This window comes from Dendropsophus ebraccatus, chromosome 6, assembly GCF_027789765.1.
Source record: "Dendropsophus ebraccatus isolate aDenEbr1 chromosome 6, aDenEbr1.pat, whole genome shotgun sequence".
Lineage (NCBI taxonomy): Eukaryota > Metazoa > Chordata > Amphibia > Anura > Hylidae > Dendropsophus > Dendropsophus ebraccatus.
This window is the reverse complement of record NC_091459.1, coordinates 109,706,291-109,726,295: the sequence shown is the minus strand read 5'-3', so window position 1 is coordinate 109,726,295 and position 20,005 is coordinate 109,706,291. Positions and strand designations below refer to the sequence as shown.

General features: G+C 44.1%; 2 protein-coding genes across 5 annotated transcripts; one reads left to right on the top strand and one right to left on the bottom strand.

The window, feature by feature from the left end:
- Positions 1-1,110: 1,110 nt before the first annotated feature.
- On the bottom strand, positions 1,111-10,876 carry WDR53 (WD repeat domain 53). Of its 4 annotated transcripts, none has more exons than XM_069975633.1 (4): positions 10,683-10,876; positions 6,712-6,784; positions 4,114-4,607; positions 1,111-2,856 (listed from the first exon to the last, which is right to left on the bottom strand). In XM_069975633.1, the coding sequence occupies exons 2-4, from the start codon at positions 6,731-6,733 to the stop codon at positions 2,275-2,277; spliced, it is 1,098 nt and encodes a 365-aa protein (XP_069831734.1). In that variant the 5' UTR covers positions 6,734-6,784; positions 10,683-10,876; the 3' UTR covers positions 1,111-2,274. The 4 variants fall into 4 exon arrangements, with proteins under 4 accessions (XP_069831734.1, XP_069831733.1, XP_069831735.1 ...); XM_069975632.1 differs by lacking the exon at positions 10,683-10,876 and adding an exon at positions 10,123-10,392; XM_069975634.1 differs by lacking the exon at positions 10,683-10,876 and adding an exon at positions 10,160-10,392.
- On the top strand, positions 10,518-16,964 carry FBXO45 (F-box protein 45). The gene is made up of 3 exons (XM_069975636.1): positions 10,518-10,850; positions 12,097-12,453; positions 15,088-16,964. Exons 1-3 carry the CDS (start codon positions 10,572-10,574, stop codon positions 15,271-15,273), a joined length of 822 nt encoding a protein of 273 aa, XP_069831737.1. The 5' UTR covers positions 10,518-10,571; the 3' UTR covers positions 15,274-16,964.
- The last annotated feature ends 3,041 nt before the right edge of the window (positions 16,965-20,005 follow it).

Here is a 20,005-nt window from a genome sequence, read left to right as displayed (position 1 = left end):
AATAACAACCATCAATTTTGTAACAAGAGATATATATATATATATATATATATATATATATATATATATATATATATATATATATACACAGCGCTTGCTGCACAAGAATCAGGCCGTGTAATAGGCAGATCGGCGCTCATTTACTATAGTGATTAGGCCATATAATAAGGCCCTAAATGTTGTGTTATAGCAAAGGTGGGCCATTCTTTACCTGACATCCAACATATTCTGTCCTGTGCTTGGTTCCAGGTTTTGCTGACTCTCCTGTTGCCAACCTGAACTGCAGCAACACCAAGTGACTAATAGAATAGCAGGCTATTGTTCCCCTTTTTTTTTTTTTTTTTTTTTGATCCTTCTTTTCAGAAGGTTTACTGCCCAAAAAAGTAAGTAAAAAAAAATGTGTGAACCCAGCCCCACACTTATAAGCAAGGGTTAGGGTCCTATTACACTGAGCGATTTATAACGATTAAACGACTAACGATAAACGATCGCAAACAAGATTGTTTATCGTTAACCTGAAGTCGTTTACCATATTACACAGAACGATGGTCGTTAGATACGATCGTTATTACGATCGTTACTATGATCGTTTATTCCTTTTGATCCCAGCAAAACAATGAACAATGTGCAATTACACTGAACGATTAGTGAACAAATGCGGAACTTGAGCGAACTAATGTGGAATTACAGCGACTGATTAACGATAATTTTAGGTTCAAGTCTAAGTCAACAATCAACGACATACGAACGATTTTTCGTTCGTTGCCTGCAATTACACAGAACGATTATCGTTTAAATTCAAAAGATATAACGATTTTTCGCACGATAATCGTCCCGTGTAATAGGGCCCTTACTCTGATGGTGCCGCGCACATGAGAGCTGCTGTGCAGGGAAGAACACTATGGATTACTGCCCCTTTGTTCTTGTGATTAGTAGAACACCCCCCCCCCCCCCCCCCCGGGAGAACACATACAAGAAAAAAGTAGTGAGGAGTATAGTGCAATGCTTAGAGAAGCAATATGGAAGATATGAGCAAACTTTAACCATGTGAGTGATTTCCTACCTGAACATACCAGAACAATAGCTTTGGGTGCATGAAAGGCTTCCTGCTGTCCATAGAAATTACTTTTTAATATATTTGTGAAGGAGATACACTTTAAACTTTCCAGAATTCATATGCCACAATACATATATATCATTCATTTTCATATACTTATTATTTTCTTTATATAAATTTCCCAATATGTCAACATACTCTCTTTACAACGCTTACAGAATAAAATAGTGCAAAATGAAACCTTAAAGAGCACTGGTCATTAAGAAAACCTTTGACATGTCACAGGTAGTGTTGAGTGAACTCCAGAAAAGCGTCCAGGTTGGGCCACGTGGCCGAACCCTCGGCATTCAACTCCCACCTTCTGTGGAAGCTGGATCCATCCAATTTCTCCAGATCCTGAAAGTGGAATGCTGAGTGTTCGGGTTCAGCCTCATGGCGGAACACGGACACTTTTCTGAAGTTTTTTCAACACTAGTCACAGGGATACATCCAAGGTTTTGATCGGTCAGGCCCTCCACTGATCGGGAGAAGTAGGTGATCAATCATCTGGCAGTCAACGTCATCCAGTTGCTCAATGATCATATAATGGAGCAACCTGGACGAAGACTGCTGAAAGCCAGGGAGTAAAATGCATTACCGTCTGCTTTTCCCGGGGTCCCAGCAGTGAGACCTCAACCAATCAAAGCTTTTTACATGTCCTTGTAAGAAGGTCAACCATATTTCTTAATGACATTGCCCACTTAACTTTTTTTACTACCATTCGAGGAGGAAATCACAAATGACTGAAGCTTGTGACATATTAAAGGGATTATCCAGTGTTATTAATAACGCAACTACTACTTTCTTGCGAAAACAGTGCCACCCCTGTTCCCAGGTGGTATTACAATTCAGTTCCATTCCCTTCAGAGGAAAAGACAAACAAAACCACACACAACCTAAGCACAATGTGGTGTTTGTGGAAGAAAGCAGCTGTTTTTTTTTGTTTTTGTTTTTTTAAATCTGCATAGCTGTTTTAAAGTGTACTTTAAAACATGTCATTAGAGGAAAAACTTTTGATATGTCCTAAGAAACATAGTAAGGCACTGCACATAAATCCTTGTGTTGCATATAGATCTGGGTTATCGTCCCATCAGTCTATCAAGTGACTTGGTTGCATATGTCCAATACTACTATACCTTAACACTTTCTTAGCACTTTAATGGGTGCACCTCCACAATCTAGAGCTCACCAAGCTGATACATGGATATGGCATTGCTAGGGTCTGCAACCAAAACCACCTTTGACCCCTGAAGATCAGCTCCTAGAATCCAGTTCACTTTTTCTCCATGCTCAATGCAGAGACTTGAAGAAACTCTTGGAGATGCCTCTGCCATATGTTTCAATTTAACTTTTGATGCTGACTTCTTTGAGTGGTGATGTTTTTGCTGTTTCTGAGCTTGTACTGTCTCTTTCCCGAGACTCCATAGACACACTCTCCCATCATTGCCTCCAGAGAGCAGCAAAGTCTTTCCAGGATCTTCCCCTAAAAAACTGACTTGAGAGACGCCTTGAGTGTGAGCCTTAAAGCACAAGTCCTCCTCGAACCGAGTTCCTGTTATCCGAAATGAACGAATTTTACCATCTTCAGCACCGCAGCAAAACACATTTCCACAGCTGGCCACTGAAAGTGAATGGGCCAGCGGTGGATTAAAGAGCTGACCGGGGGATTGATGGAGATCCGTATCTTCTTCATCCTGAGCCAAGTGCTGCAGATTTGTAAGCCATAGTGGTCTTGCTTTCTGCACATTCCAGAGCATTACCTAGTGGTCAGAGAACATGACAAATTACTATGTACTGTATAGTTTTCCTATGTCATTTATAGAATAGTGAGTGTCACTGATCTCACATTAAAGACCATCATTTATCAACTCAAAGGAGATTCAATCCTAAAGGGGTCGGCCATTTATAGTAAAATTGTTTAGTGTATTTACATTACTTACTGACAGCAGCTCCCTGCATGCCCCACAGAGCTAAAATCAGACTCCCCTCTTCCAGGCTGTGCTGTCCTGCTCGGTGGCAAGTCTTCCTTTAAGATGGCTGACATGGAGGAGCATGTGACCTTGTCCCGCCCCCTAGTTTTCACCACAGAGCCTGTATATGCCTATGGAGGACACTGGGGGGTGGGACATGGTCAGCCATCTTATAGACAGAATCACCACTAGGCAGGGCAGCACAGCCTGGAGGAGGGTCTGAATTTAACTCTATGAGGTACACAGGGAGCTGCTGTCAATAAGTGCAGTGAGTACACTTACTAATACTGTACACTAAATAATTTTACTAAAAAGTGGACAACCCCTTTAAAGAGGTTCTCAGCTTAAAATTAACTTGTCCCCTATCCACAGCGATCTCTAAATCGACCCTCGTGACCCGCGGTTCTATTTATTCTCTATAAAGCCGCTAGAAAGAGTCGACTGCTGTATTCGTCTCTCTCCGGCAGCTCCATAGAGAATGAATAGAACTGCGGAGGGACACATGCCGTGCTCTCATCTGTATTCAAAACTGGAGATGATCAAACAGCGCTGATGTTCAGGTTCGTACGAACTCGAACAATCGGTATTTGACTCCCGAAGTCTTGCCGTTCCTTGGGGAAGGTGGAGACAGCCGGAGTCCCGCCTGGAAAACAGGAATACAGCCTGGGCCATAGGTTGTATTCCTGTTTTCCAGGCGGGACTCGGGCTGTCTCCACCTTCCCCACGGAACGGAAAGACTGCGGGATTCAAATGCCGATGGTTCGAGTTCGTACGAACCTGAACATCAGCTCTGTTTGATCATCTCTAGTCAAAACCAGGAGCCAGGTTTTGAATGTCATTTTTCATAAAAACAAGGAAGAGTTGGTGCAGATAGTAAACCAAAAATTATGGATGTTTTCATCATACATTTTCTCATCATACAATAATAAGTTTTGTTTGCAGAAACTCTGTTACCCATGAAACCTATGCCCACTCTAGCAAGTTCCTTTAGGTTCCTAACAAATGAAACATCCTGAATGTTATAATCCAGCGGCACAGAGAACTCACCTGCATGTCGAGGCCACATGACACAAGGCTTTGTGGGCGTTGGGGCCTAAAAACAACTGCTGAGCAAATATTAGTATGTCTCTGCAGGGTCCTGCAGACTTTCTTACTCTGGAGGTCTAAGACTTTCACAGTACCAGAGTCATCAGCAGCCGCTAAGAGACTGTCCGTTTCATTAACAGAAATACAGTTGATCTCGTCCTTGTTGATGCTGAATGTCTCCACTGGTTCCCCAAAGGCTCTGGTGTCCAGCACTGAGATAGTCTCCCCGTGAGCAACATAGAACTTAGAGAATGACACTGGGGAAAAGGTCAGACCCGTCACATCTTCCTCGCCCTTCAGATGTAATTTGCCTATTGGATTTCCTTGCTCACTCCAGATGGTAAGTTCCCCATTTTCAGCACCAGAAGCGATCACTCTCTCCTTACTGACTGCCAGACTTAACACAGGACTGACATGACCAGAGTCCCACTTTGCAGCCATTATTCCGCCTGCAGCTAACAGGGAGATAGAAAAACAAAGTTTACACAGATGTTTCAAAGTAAGTTCCCAGGAATAAAAATAAGCATTTAAAGGGGTTATCCAGTGTTGGAAAAACACAGTCACCTTCTTTTAGAGACAACCACGACTCTTTTCTTCAAGTGTCACGGTCGTTTAAATTTTTTTTGCAGAACTCAATAGTCCAGGCGATTTTAAAAAACTTTGTAACTGGGTTTATTAGCCGGAAAATGCATTTTTATCATGAAAAAGCAGTTTGAAGCTCTCCCCCCTGTCTTCATGGTTCTCGTATGGAGAGGGAAGGGGTGGAGGGAGATTAGGCACCAAAACAGGACATCAAAGAGTAAAAGAGTAATTTACATCTACATCACCAGGCTATCTCCTCTGAGGTCAGCACAGACCTCTGAATACCGGCTTTCACACAGGTCCCGCTGTGTAATCCTTTGTTCTCTGCTGGCGACTAATCTCCCTCCTCCCCTCTCCATAGATTAGACAGGGCTCGACTGATGTAAAAGAGTCGAGATTATCTGAGAAAAAGGAGGAAGGGGGACCTGGGGAAAGTCTTTTTGAATGCAGATAATGGCATATTTGCCTAATAAACCCAATTACAAAGTTATTTAAAATCGCCTTGACTATTGATTGAAAAAAAACACAGACAGTGACACTTTCCATTCAGGTGTGGTTTGCATTTAAACTCCATGCACTTCAATGGAACTGAGTTGCAAAACCTGCACCCAAATTAGAGACAAGAGTGGTGCTGTCTCTAAAAGAAAGTGGACATGTTTTTCTAATGCTGGATAACCCCTATAAATATGTCTAATGTTGTCCTATATACATACAGTAGCTTCTACCAGGAAGGGGTTAAGCCAAGACTAAAACATATCACCTATCCACATGACAGGTAATAAATATCTGATCTGGGGGTTTATTAGTCCTATAGTAAGGTGAGACAAGTGACCCCCACCGTTCCCACAATCTGTAAGGATCCCCAATGATCTCCTACTGTTGGATCCTAAATACTTGGAAAGTAGAGTGGATTTTTAAGGGGCTATCCAACCTTATAAAAGTAATGGTTTATCTGCAAGACAGGACATCAGACTGGCAGGGGTCCGACTCCCAGGTCCCCACCAATCAAGGCGCTGCTTTACCTATACAAGAAATAAACATTGAAGCTGCAGTGTTCACATGTCATAGCCCCTTCAATCAGCTGATAGGTGGCGGCCTGGGAGTCAGTTTCTTGCAAAGACAGCACCACCCCTGTCCTCAGATTTTGTGTGGTATTTCAGCTCCATTCATTCAATGGAAATAAGCAGCAAAACCTATGCCCAAACTGGAGACAAGAGTGGTGCTGTTTCTGCAAGAAAGGGAATATGTTCTATTAAAGGGGTATACCACTGGAACATAACTTTTGATATGTTGCTGCTCATGCTGAGTAATATTTCTTTCCATATTTGTTATAATCTATTCAGTCTCCTTCCCCCAGTTCTCAGCTGGAGACACAAAAATCTGTGTGTGAGCTTTCCTCTCTGTCTCCCCTTCCTCCCTTCTGAGACAGCTGATATAAACAAGTCCCTCACAGGATGTATCTGCAACATTGTAGCTTCTTTGTAATACTGGGAGGGATAATCACAGTGATTTCATCAGCAACTTGACCTAAGAATAACCCTCCCAGCATTACAAATAAGCTACAACGTTGAAGATACAGCCTGCCAGGGACTTGTTTACATCAGCTGTCTCAGAAGGAAGGAGGGGGAGACAGAGAGAAAGGCTCACGCACACATTTTTGTGTCTTCAGCAGAAAGCAGCAGCTGAGAACTGGGGGAAGGAGACTGAATAGACAATAACAAGTATGGAAGGAATGGTTGGTCTCACCATGGGCAGAAATATATCAAAGGTTATGTTTGAGTGGAATACCCTTTTAAGCCTGGGGAACCCCTTTCACATGCTTATTCATGTATCCTGGATAGTCCCTTTGAAAGGTCTTATCCAGGACCTAAGTTACAGGGGAAAAAAATTCTTCAAAAAATAAGAATGATACTGTGACGTCTATCCGATTCACTATTACTCCCAAATACAACTTGCATCTGATAAATGACTTCTTACCTGAACCAGGATCAATACTCATTGTGAACACTCACGGTAGGGGCAGGAATCCATCCACACATTTTAGGGAGCTCTGAAAGAGAAGAATGAACTTATTCTGCGGCTGAAAGTTAATGGCATCGACGTGTATAGATTCCAGAAGGACACACATTAATGGGAATGTGTCATCACAAGAGGACCTATCGGAGATATTACGTTAAAGATAGTTTTTAAGAATTTTTGGTGATTTTTTTTTCTAATTTTCCATTTTTTACTATTTATATTATAAAATGATCCTGAAATTTAGCAGTTTTCATTCTCACTACGGGGTATAACAGTAAGCTGAGACTTCCTGTTCTGTCTGTAAAGTGATCTGTACAGCATTGCTGCAACAAATGACACTGGTAGATAGAGAAGAGAGCAGGAGCTCCCTAAGGAACGACCTCTTCAAACTGAGTACGCTCAATAATGTTTTACATTTATTTCTAGGGGACAGACTCTCTCTAAAACAGCGGCATCTAGAGGCAAAACTTTATCACTACTTTCATCACCACTTGAACAATAAGTACAGGCTTTTACGAAGGGTGCAACCAATAGTAACACCTGTGGTAGGACACCACAGTAAAAAAATATGAAAGATTAGTCAGAAAATAGAAAGAGATAAAAAAAAAGAACATTTTAGTTATGGTGGGTTTGGCCACCTGTATAAAGCATATGGGGGTCTCCCAAAACGACACCAAGAAATGATGTCAGGGAAAGATGGGGGCGTGATGGAATTTCACTTTCTGACAGCTGCGGCTAGCTGTATTTTCCATAAATCCTCCTTACAGGAACCTCACAGCCTTTGGGCTACACTGTTCTTCTGAAAACAGGGACATGATCTTTCCTAATGTGTTTTTTTTTTTTTCATACAGACTGAAACTAATTAATTATGAAAAGTCAAGGAACAGTGGACTGAAATTGAAAATTAAAAAAAAAAAAAAACCCTCTGTAATATATCTGAACAGAGAAAAATACTTTCTCCTCTTATCCGGCTCCCACCTACCTAAACTCATTATTCTCTTTGAAAAACAGCTTAAAGGGAATTTGTCCTCAGAAAATGACTTCTTGTTTAAACAATGTTTTTATGTTAAACATATTTTTTCAGAATTTTTTAATAATAATAATCCTGATATCTTGCGTTTTTTATTCTTACTACTGGTGCTAAAACTAAGCTGAGACTTCCTGTTGTGTCTCTGGTGATAAGCTGGAGGCTGCTGTAAAGTGATCTGTATAGTATTACAGCAACATGTGACACTAGTAGAGGAGACAATAGCAGCAATCTGTGGAATGACCACCATAAGTATGTGCTAAAAAGAAATAAAAATACAGTCAGTAAATAGAAACTGATTAGAATAAAAGAAAATGTTTTAGTATCTGATTCTAATCAGTAAAAAAAAAATGTAGGCGACATATTCCCTTCAAACGATCTGTCAGCTACAATTCACTTTCCAAACTGGTGTCACTGTTAGATAGCTGTTAGGTGAAGGAGACACCAAGTAGCTTTCATTATCTTGTCTCCAGTTTGGGTGGGGTTTTGTAACTTCGGGTCCGTTTACACAGAGAGATTTATCTGACAGATTTTTGAAGCCAAAGCCAGGAATAGATTTGAAAAGAGGAGAAATCTGTCTTTCCTTTATGACCTGTTCCCTGTTTATAGTCTGTCCCTGGCTTTGGCTTCAAAGATCTGTCAGATAAATCTCTCTGTGTAAAGGCACCATTAGTTCCATTGAACTGAATCAAGCTTAAAGGAAACCAATCACACTTAAATTGGCATAAAGCTAAGGAAACGTGCTGGTACATCACCCAGCACACTTCCCAAACATCCCCCTGTACCCTCCGTCCCCTGTACATACAGACTGCAAAGTTAGTTTAATAACCTCCTGCGCTCTATGTAAATTACCAGCCAAGTAGTCATGGTGGGTGGGTGGCTTGTTCAAGTAGTCACTGTCCTGGGCTGGCTCTGGCGCTGTAATCACGCCCGGAGAAGACACTGCTGTACTGCGCCTGCGCGGCGTAGTACAGCAGCGGCTTCACCCACTGTACTGCGCATGTGCAGCATAGTAAAGACGTCGGCGTGGCCGACGTGCAATGCCCCCCCCCAAGTGATGTCAGCATGCGGCGCTTTCCAACACGCCCAGAGGGCGTGATTACCGCGCCGGAGCAAGCCCAGGACCCAGTGACTACTTGGCTGGTAATTTACATAGAGCGCGGGAGGTTATTAAACTAACTTTGCAGTCTGTATGTACAGGGGACGGAGGGTACAGGGTGATGTACCAGCACGTTTCCTTAGCTTTAAGGCCAATTTTAGTGTGATTGGTTCCCTTTAATTTCAAACCACACCTGAACTGGAGACAAGTGTGGTGCTGTCTCTGGAAGAAAGTGGCCATGTTTTTTGTAGCGCTTGATAAGGAGCTTGGGAAAGCCTCTTTGACTCTTCATTCTATAGAATAAAAAACATTTTATGAATATATTAAAGGTACAATGTGTCCCCTTGTCTAACTGTGTCAACAGTCTGGAACATGAATTGCAGCAGACAGATTCCCTTTAAAGCTTACCTATCATAAAAAGAAAAAAAAAAAACAGGCATATGTCAAACATTTTGATCAGTGGAGTCTTACTGCTGAGATCCCATGGATAATGGAAATGAGTAGGGAGAGCAGAACACTGTCAGTCATCTCCTTTCTGCATCCCATAGACTTATAATGGAGATAGCTGTGAGATGGTGAAAGAAATGTGTTACCAGCTACTTCTTCCTTCTCGTGCACCCAGACTGATCAAAACATTTGATGTGTCAAGCTTGGTTTTTAGGACAGTACCCATGTAAATGTATCTAAACATAAAAAGGTGGACAATGGGCTGACTCAGGGATAATGCACAGTATGGCTCTATAATGTCCTCCATGCTGCTGCTGCTTCTGAGGGCATGCTATAGAGCTGTAGGGGAGACAGAACCTCCCTCCTCTGTGTGAGTGCAGTGTATAGGAGGAGACATTGTAGCAGCCAGGCTACACCCACTAGCTTAGGGTCAAGGAAAAATAGTGAGAAATCCCATATTACAATGGCACCCAGTGCAGTGATGGCAGCGGACTCAGAGAAGGTGAAGGTCACGTGTCTAGTGGGGTTGTCCTATGCACTGACATCACCAGGATAGCCCCTGAAGGTGACAGAAACGCACTCTGTTGGGTACAGTACACACTAGAACGTTACTATCCTTGATACATATTAGCCAGACAGGGTAAGGAGCAGAGTGTATTCTATCCAGCTAGTAATGAACTCTCCCAGCATGCACCACGACGATAAAGCGGGTACAGTGTCCTATGACCTAGGGTCACACCCGCCGGACCTGTACACTACATAAAAGAAGGCTACACAGCAGAATTACATCACACACCTCGCTCTCCAGAATCTATGGCGTCTTCCCCACTTACACATGTGCTGCTACACGCGATTGGTCACATTCTTTCCGCAGAAGTAAAAGACGCCCTCTGATTGGTTAAGGGCCGTAACTGACAGGTCATAGGGGGCGGCTACCCATGTGAGACGCATGCGCCGCAGGACGCTTTGTTGTGATTGGTCCACTCACTGTCATAAGGAGGCCGGGTCTATAGCTGATTGGCTACTGGGCTCCGCCGCTGAGGAATGCAGGGTGGAGATAGAACAGGAAGACTGCTGGAGCGCTCGTAGTATGTCAGCTCTGATTGGACTGCCTCCTATTTATTTTTGTAACCGCGGCCTGTGATTGGCTAGTGATTACGTGATGCAGCAGGATGTTGCTCGGCGCTGGGTGATGTGGGAGTGTGGAGGGGACTGAGTCGCCGGTAACCGGGAAATACGGAGGGAATGGCGGCGGCCGCCGCTCCCTCTGCGGCTCCCGCTGTACCTCCTCCACCGCCTCCCGCTTCAGGCTCGGGGAGATTACCGAGCCGTGTGCTGGAGCTGGTCTTCTCCTACCTGGAGCTGTCAGATCTCCGGAGCTGCGGCCTGGTGTGTAAACACTGGCATCGCTGCCTGCACGGGGACGAGAACAACGACGTGTGGCGGAGCCTGTGCCTGCGGACGGTGAGCGAGGAGGCGCTGCGCACCGACGTGCTGTGTAACCTGCCCACATACAAGGCGAAGGTGAGCGGGCGGCTCATTCATTCCGGCTCCTCAATACAAACTGATAGGGCCGAGAGCAGCCAATCAGATCACAGCTTCTATTGTCCGGGTCAGATAGGTGACTGTAAGCGGCTCGCTGATTGGTCCTTTATCTGGTCGTTGTCTCCATTCATTCTCTCTGCAGCCATTCATTGGGGAGATTTATCAAACATGGTGTAAAGTGAAACTGGCTCAGTTGCCCCTAGCAACCAATCAGATTCCACCTTTCATTTTACAAAGAGTCTGTGTGAAATTAAAAGTGGAATCTGATTGGTTGCTAGGGGCAACTGAGCCAGTTTCACTTTACACCATGTCTGATAAATCTCCCCCATTGTGTGTATGTTACTCACTGATCCTGAATGGAGACCTCAAGGGTTTTTCTTGGGGTTTTGTCAGAATATAAGGCCTCATCTATCTGTTGCCAATAGCAACCTGTCACAGCTCAGCTTTCATTTTACCAGAACCTATATTATGTCGCCCTCCCTGATGGATCAAGTTCTTTGCGTTTAGAGGATTTTTGTCAGTGTTGAACTATAAGAGATATGAATTTACATGGCATTTGCAATATTCTGGAGTTAACAAATCTAACGTGTAAGGGGCCTTAAATGGAAATTCCCTTTAAATTTGCACTTCTTTACTTACTGTTCTTTTCTGTATCTGATCACTTTCTGGTTTCCACTGGTCACTGTGCTGTAGGCCACATAATACTGTTGTTAAGAGTGATACAATGCAGGCACATAGGGGGGCTGTAAATCTATATGGCTCCTACAAGACTTTCGAAATATGTTTAGTATTACATAATGCATCAGTGATTACATAATGCATCAGTGAAGACCGGTCTTATATCCTGGGTAAACCCTTTCTAGGGTGTGTTCACACATAGGCCAAGAGACACAGTCGAGGTATGCGCTGTAATCATTGCAGGGATCCTACGTCTAGGGCAGGGATGGGGAATCTTCGGCCCTCCAGCTGTTGCAAAACTACAATTCCCATCATGCCTGGATAGCTAAAGCTTCGGCTGTCCAGGCGTGATGGGAATTGTAATTTTGCAACATCTGGAGGGCCGAAGGTTCCCCATCCCTGGTCTAGGGGGTAACAAGCTGAGATGGGAATAACCCTTTAAGTCTTCTGTTATGCATTTTTATTGAAGGTCATGTTGACTTCCTGTGATTTATGTGTTGAGAAACCTTACACCAGTCTAAGCACCAGTATCTTGATGTCCCTGCAGGTCCGCGCCTTCCAGCATGGCTTCAGCTCCAACGATTGCTCTAGAAATGTTTACATTAAGAAGAATGGTTTTACTCTGCATCGGAACCCAATCGCTCAGAGCACTGACGGGGCGCGCACCAAAATTGGCTTCAGTGAGGGGCGGCACGCCTGGGAAGTATGGTGGGAAGGGCCACTTGGCACAGTGGCGGTTATTGGCATTGCAACCAAACGGGCTCCCATGCAGTGTCAGGGTTACGTGGCGCTCCTCGGAAGTGATGATCAGAGTTGGGGCTGGAACCTAGTTGATAATAACCTATTGCACAATGGAGAAGTCAATGGGAGTTTTCCACAGTGCAATAATGCACCCAAATATCAGGTGAGTAAAAGCTGACATTTATTCTGCTCCTTCCAGAGAGTACAGCCTACTATACAAAGGGGGCCAGATTCTGCTTGTGGTGGGTGGGGAAGGGGTTACTGTGATGGAAATGTAGCCACTTACAGCTAAAATAGCAGATTGTTAAAGGAATTGTCCGGGCAAGGAAAAAGCATGTGCTGGGCAGCCGGGGGTAGTGAAGACATAAGCAAGTGCCATTCGCCTGTTCCACTCCAGTGCAGCTGCCACTCCCCATCTCCCACTGGTTTCCTGTATCCCCCAATTCCTGTGATGTTGTGACCCTGCAGGAACGGTGTGCTCAGCCAATCGGTGGCCTCTGATCAGGCAATCAGGGGAGAAGATGGGGAGCAGCTGTGCTGGACTGTGACATGTGAGTTGCACTACCCCTTGCTGCCCTCAATGTTTTTATTTTGCCAAACAGCCCCTTTAAGGTCTCTGGTACAGATGATCTTGCAGGATGAAACAATTTTCCAAAATTTATATTCGCTATCAAATGTTCATGGTTTTCAAAATCTTTTTTTTTTTATATAAATATGCTCTTGCCTCCCCCTCTGCAGCGCTGGTGGCCGCTCTGGTCCCCACCAGTTTCCTGGTCTGAGCGGGGACCTGAGTTGTGACATGTTGGGTCCTGCCTTGGTCGCTGAGTGGCTCAGCGGACCTCACATGTCCCAACCCGGGTACCCGCTCAGACCAGGAAGCAGCTGGGGACTGGAGTGGCTGTATACTGCCCCCAGCACTGGAGCCAGGGATGTAAGAGTATGTTTCTTTTATCTTCCCCAGCACTTTAAAAAAAAAAAAATAATAATAAAAAATAGGCCTGGTCGGACTTCTCCTTTTAATAGGGAATATTTATTACATTCCAGACCTGGTCAGGTGATGGGCATGGGGGGGCGATTCTTTCTTTCTTTCTTCCTTTTTTTTTTTTTTTTTCTTTTTTTATATATAAGATTGTGTGTATATGTCAGAACAGTGTCTTGTACTTGTATTTCCCTTACTTGACCAGGACAGATTTACACTTGCTGGAAGTAAGGGAATTATGGCGCTTCAGTAAAGGGGTGACTAGTGCCATTAGAGCAGATGCAGGGGCAGATGGCCTAAAAAAGAACAAAAGAAAATTACACAATTCATCCATACGAGTGCCCCTCCCGCTTACTGAGAATATAGAGAGAGCCCAGCACACAGTAAGGACATAAGGGCAGTCCATGGGGACCAAACACTGTCAAATTTTTGCAGAGCCACCTATATAAAGGAATATGTGTTAGCTAGTGCAATCCAAACCTCCAGTGCCGAGTGAAAAAAGGGAGAAGGAATGTATTTTTTGTATTCAAACCCAGGATAACAGGATACTTTTACACTTGTGCCCTGTACTACATGCCAATAGTTGACAGCTTGGTGCCTACATTACCAGCCTCTGCTCTGTGAGCGGTGGTCGGCCTGTGACATCACTTGGAGGCCAGGACCTAGGGTAATGCTCACCAGCTGGTGTGTGTTCCCAACCAGCCTCTATGGCTCCAACTCAATCACAGGCGGCTTCAGGGCTTGTGGATTCTCCTTGGAGGCATCTGTGATTTCAGTGGGAGACGCAAAGATGCATATTCAGCGCAACATCACTGCAGCCCGCCGAACCAGAGCAGTGAGAGCAGAATACACCTTTAGGGTACGTTCACACGTACCGTATGCGCAGCTGATTTTACAATGCGAGTTCACTGTGAAATCCGCTGAGGGTACCTGCCCATTCTTTTCAATTGGATGACATACTCGCAGTCGCGCTGGTATATGCTTTACCAGGTCCCCGCTCTGGCTTGCTTTGGGGGCTCCCGGCACTCAGCCGATCAGTCCACTGCGACAAATTTTTAATCCACTCCTGGTTTTGGTTGACCAAAATACTGAGCAAAAATGCTGTGTGGGAAGGAATAACCTCATTTGCAAAAACAGATATACACTTCAATGGGAACAAAGAGCAGAGCCTTTTGCACCCAGCTCATTGCATATGTACCAGAGGCATGACTTTGCTGCACAGCTGATCATTAGATGTTCTGCAGGAGTCGGCAGCTTGGCAGATCTGTGAATTAAGGAGTATAGTAGTTGGAATGTCTTCATTTACATATTAAATGGTGCAGCATATGGCTGTAATGAAGATACGCCCAGTCTTACTTCCCCTGCCCTATTAGAATCTATCAGCACATTGGAATCATTTAACCAGCGGATAGGTTCCTCTTAAAGGCAATGTTTATATCCAGTAAAAGCTTCACAATGTGAATTGTGCATTGCTGGGTGCACACCCTCATATCACACCACAGTATAGACTGATATTGTGCGACAGTCTTGGTGTTGCTCCAGCCTATTTACTATTCGTGTTGAGCTGACTTGCAAAACTGTTCGGAATCAGCAACATTCTCCACACCTGAACACTCTGCATTTGACTCCTGACGTTTGGAGCCATGTTTTTCTAGCGGGCGCTGGATGAATATCCAACTTGTCCAGATGCCAGGAGTCAAATGCCGAGCATTCAGGTACAGAGAACATTTCTGAACCCCAACAACTCTGCCCATAAGGTTCACCCAACACTGCTTTTGACCTCTACTTATGTATTTTGTTTTCTCCTTTCCATTGCAGATAGGTGAAAGGATCAGAGTGATCTTGGATATGGAAGACAAGACCTTGGCCTTTGAGCGTGGTTATGAGTTTTTAGGAGTGGCATTTAGGGGACTTCCAAAGACCTGTCTATATCCAGCAGTTTCTGCAGTGTATGGGAACACAGAAGTGACTTTGGTCTACTTAGGGAAGCCGCTGGATGGATAACTCGTCTCCAGAAGATGGCTGTGGCCAGACAGGAGGGGCTGTGCATGCAATGGAGCAGAAGGCGCCACCCCCGCTCTGCGGGCACCCACAGGACAGAAGAGATCGGGGGGGTCATCCTTCCTCACTCAAGACTTGGAAGTCTTTCCGCCTCATCTCAGTGTGATCTGGGAGAGTCTGTGGGTTGTTGCTGTGTGTATGGCGAATATGGGTTTTCTTTTTTATCCCAGTCGTTGACAGTCTGTTATTGTGTCGGTTTGGTGATTGTGCAATGGAAACCAGTGTTTTTAGGTAACAGATGCAGGGATGAGGGGAGCCAAGTATATCGCTCCCTCTCTTCAGAGGGATCTCTTGTACGGTGTTTGTTTTTAATCTTTATTTTATACCCCAGCTGTAACATCTGCCAAAGGGTTATATTATTTTATCCATTCCGCTGTTTTTAAACCATTTTAAGTGGTATTTTACACAAATCAAGCTGCCATCCTGCCTGTGTTCTTACAGATGGCTCACTCAGGTGTGGTTTTGCTAAAGGGAAGTTATAATTTTATTAGTGACATTACTTCCCTTGTTTCCTGGGGTAAGATTCCCTTTTGAAGTGATGTCCTTTTAAAGGGACCATCCAGACAAAGCTAGTACTTTTTTTTTTTTCAATATCTAACGCAGGGTTTGGCGAAGGTGATGTAGGACTCCATACAGTACACAGAGTCTCTGGTTATACATTGCCCCTGCAGGTCCTGCTCTAGGCATAACATGGTGTATCTTCCACAGGTGAAGCACAACTTGAAGTGGAAAAAATATGTTGAACCATTCTAGCGGCAGGTCGAGGACTATTTGCTTTACAGAGTCAAGAAGGAGCATTATAACTGGAACCTAAAATAATCATTTTGCCTGTTCTTAAAAATCATGTAAAACGCCATGAATTCACGAGCCTGTCTGCTGCGCAGGCCCTTGTCATTTACCTTCTCTATTTTGTCAGGCACCCACATGATCAGATTTCTGTGAAAGCTGTGGGTGATATCGTCACACAGGTCTATGTAACCCTACTGGATCTTTTAGAAAGTAGTTATCTGAGCGAAGAAAGCGAAGAGCAGATGCACAGTATATGGATTTGCTGCATTAAATCTGCAGCAAAAGTTTTTTTTTTTTTTTTTTTTAAACATGGGCCGATTATCGGGTAAGTGGGCATTCCCATGTAAAACGGCCAGCAATCAGCCAGCAAATAAGATGCTTGTTCGTTGGCCGATTGACAAGCAGTGCAGATTTCAGACTCCTCATGCTAGTTTCCCCAGTGAAATCAATAGGGATTGTAATATCCCCATAGACTTGCTGTCGATATTTTATTTATTTTATTTTTTTCCACAAGTAAGTGGACTAGTGTGAATTCTGTTGCCGAAAAAGACTTTTATGCATCACAGTGGAGCCTAACCTTATGGGGTTGCCATGTGGTTATATACAGAGTGCTAGGTATGTTATGAAGCCTTTTGGAGGGTTTTCCCCTTGTAGCAGTGATAAATAGTGTTAATCTATGTCATTATTTAGTCACCATACTGCCTGGTTATCCAGTGCTTCACAAACATGGCTGCTTTCTTCCAGAGACAGCACTACTCTTGTCTACAGTTCAGGTGTGGTTTGCATTTAGGCTCCATTCACTTCAATAGAATGGAGTTGTAAAACCTGCACCCAAACTGGAGACAAAAGTCAGGGGTCGTCTTTTACGCCGGGTTTCATCTTATAGGGCGAGTGCTGAAAACTTTGGAATTGGGTTGGAGAATCTGCGGCCGCTGCATGCAGTGGGGGGAAATAAAAATGGCTGCATCCCCGCTGTAGGCGATGACCATATGAAGGGCAGAGCAAGGTCCAGGCTTCCGGGTATGATAAAAAGAGATATGGTAGAGTGGTGCTGCGCCCAGAAAAACACACCCTTCTCACCTGTCTGGCCACCTCTGTATTCTACTGGTATTACTGCACCTCCTTCTCTGCCTCTCAGATCTCACTGATGTCTGAAATTTTTTATTTTTTTTTATTTGGTGTGTATTGGAAGAGGGGTAGTCTTATACGGCGAGTATATCCCAAACTCTATATTTTAACTAGTAAAGTTGGGGGTCGTCTTATATGTCGGAAAATACGGTACTTGTGTTTTTGTAATCTTTACACCTTTAGGCTATGTTCACACTACCTAAAAGTACGGCCGTTTTTGCCGATAGCAACAACGGCTGTACTTTTGGCGCGGTGGAACAATGCCTTTCAATGGGATCCTGGCTTGAGTGTATACACATTGCGATCCCATACGGGGTCGCAAATAACTGAACATGTCAAAGCCCTGTCAGTTCACACAGGGAAGCGAGCGGCTCTGGCCGCTTGCTTCACTGTGGGCTATGGGAAGCTCTGATGCAGGCGCGCGCTGATGCGCCCGCATCAGAGGTCTGTGGCCGGAAAGATCTGTGAACATAGCCTTAAAGGGAATCTGTCAGCACCTATTCTTGTTCTGAGGTGATGAAGGTCTGTGTGATACCTTTATTTTTCAGATCTGTGCTGTACTTGCTGTAGTTTTTCTTCACAACTGTCAAAGAGGGGGAGTGGTGATGTCTTGGTGCCGCACTTTGGCCCGCCTCACCACTACCTCCTTCCAGCTTGTATTGAATATTCATGGAGCCCATCACACAGCCTCCTGGCGACGTCATCTGTAGCTTCCTGGTTCTGTGTACTGTGCGCGCTCCCACGTCGTGGTTTGCGCGTGCGTCGGAGCAGCACTGAGCAAGGCCATTGAGGGTATAGGCTTTGGCCCTCAGTGCGCCTGTGCCGATCCAACGCACTATGGCGCATCCGCGAATCACGCCGTGGGCAGGCACAGAACCAGGAAGCTACAGATGACGTTGCCACCATTTTGTGGGTGCCCCAAAATTAAAGGGGTGATCCAGGGCTACAGAAACAAGGCCACTTTGTTCCAGAGACTGCACCACTCTTCTCTCCAGTTCAAGTGGGGTTTGCAATAAAAGGGGTTTTCCAGCGCTACAAAAACATGGCCACTTTTGCACCTCTCGTCTCCGGTTCAGGTGTGGTTTGCAATTAAACTCAATTTACTTCAATGGAGCAGAGTTTCAAAACCCCACCCAAACTGGAGACAAGAGCGGAGTAAAAGTGGCCATGTTTTGTAGCGCTGGGAAACCCCTTTAAGCAGTCCATTGATGGAGATTGATCCCACAGTTGAGAATCTAGTCTATAAGCAGCTAGAGGTTATTGCTGTTCTGATATGGCTTATATTGGATAGTGGCAGAGTGAAGGGGCATGCCTCCAGCTGGTACCATCTCTAGCTGGCCATTTTAGTCACACTTCCTACACTTCCAGTAATAGCAGAGGAACGGCACATCACTATAAGTAAAGAGCTATTAGAACTGGTATTTTATGGGGAATACAAGTATTTAGTAAAACAGTCAGGGCAGGAGACTAGAGGTACTAAGAGAATGATACCTCTTTCTAGTTTTTTTGGGGTTTTTTTTTTCGTTTTTTTCTTGCTGTGGCTTTTTGTTTCATCCTTGGTTTGTTTCATCCTTTGCCTAGGGCGGATCACATCAGCATTCTTGATCTGCCAGTTTAAATTGCCCTTGGGGCTAGCTGAGAACCCTCTTTGGCAAGAACCTGTTTCAATGTAATAAGTCTTAAAGAAAACTACAGGAAGTAGTACATATAAGCCACCCGCATATAGGTCTGATTTGTCTTGCATTATTGTGTGTAGAGTTTACACATCTTCAATGCCTGGGTGTATAAATTTGTCCCTGGCCTCTGGCATTTTGCTGTAAGTTTGGAGCAATGGGAGGAATAAATAAAGCTGGTGCAATGGGCACCTAAACAATGACTTGTCCGATATTTTAATGTCTTTTTATAGAAGGTGTAGTCCGGAAGTTGCACCAGATTTTTAAACCCCATTGTTATAAGTCTGGCTGGGGCTTATCTCTCCCAGAACTAATGGATGGAGCAGTGATTTTCCATCATCTGTGGGTGGACAATTGGGAGACCTCCCTATACCTTATACTGACAGCCAAACCTGCTGCGATACAGCTGACAAATGTATAAAGTGTATGGGGACCTTAAATTTACACTGTCTATGCTTTTATTTATTTCTCCCCCTATCTTGCAGTGATGTCCACTGACCACATAACACTAAATTGAAGTGCAATCACTGAAACAATAGTTCTGTTAGGGTACGTTTACACAGTGAAAGCCGTATATGTTAAAAACACTGCCGTTTATATAGTGTCTCATTGATTTCAGTGGGAGACAAAACCATATGTTCTGTGTGAGTTTTTTAAAAAAAATGTGTTTTAAGGAGCCTTTCCCGTTGACTTAAATGAAAAACACAGGTTGACATCAATGGGAAAATAGAAAACATTAGACCCCTAGTGCTTTCAAATTTTTTTTTCATGAATACAGTCTGTGTGAACGAAGCCTAGCACTGCCATTCTATCGATCGAGTTGTACTACGCTTCTACGTATGTGGTAATACCCGGTAAACCATTCTAAAGAGCTGTGCCCTTGGGATTTGCACCACATTCTCCTGTGTCAAGGCCTTAGCGATTCCTTCATCACAAAATTTTTAATAACGTTTCTTTTTGTTTATGCACAAGAAAAAGGGAGTTTTTTTTTCTTCTTTTGCTAAGAACCTCCTGCCTGTCTAAATCTATTGGTAAAAGCTACTGGATACTTTAAGACATATTTGATAATTCTAGTTGTGGCATAG

Coding starts and splice junctions, on each gene's coding strand:
- WDR53 (XM_069975633.1), bottom strand. CDS start 6,733: ATGAGTATTGATCCTGGTTCAG. Junction 4,608..6,711: donor GAGTATTGATCCTGGTTCAG/GTAAGAAGTCAT, acceptor TCTCCCTGTTAG/CTGCAGGCGGAATAATGGCT. Junction 2,857..4,113: donor CATGTGGCCTCGACATGCAG/GTGAGTTCTCTG, acceptor TCTGACCACTAG/GTAATGCTCTGGAATGTGCA.
- FBXO45 (XM_069975636.1), top strand. CDS start 10,572: ATGGCGGCGGCCGCCGCTCCCTCTGCGGCTCCCGCTGTACCTCCTCCA. Junction 10,851..12,096: donor TGCCCACATACAAGGCGAAG/GTGAGCGGGCGG, acceptor ATGTCCCTGCAG/GTCCGCGCCTTCCAGCATGG. Junction 12,454..15,087: donor ATAATGCACCCAAATATCAG/GTGAGTAAAAGC, acceptor TTTCCATTGCAG/ATAGGTGAAAGGATCAGAGT.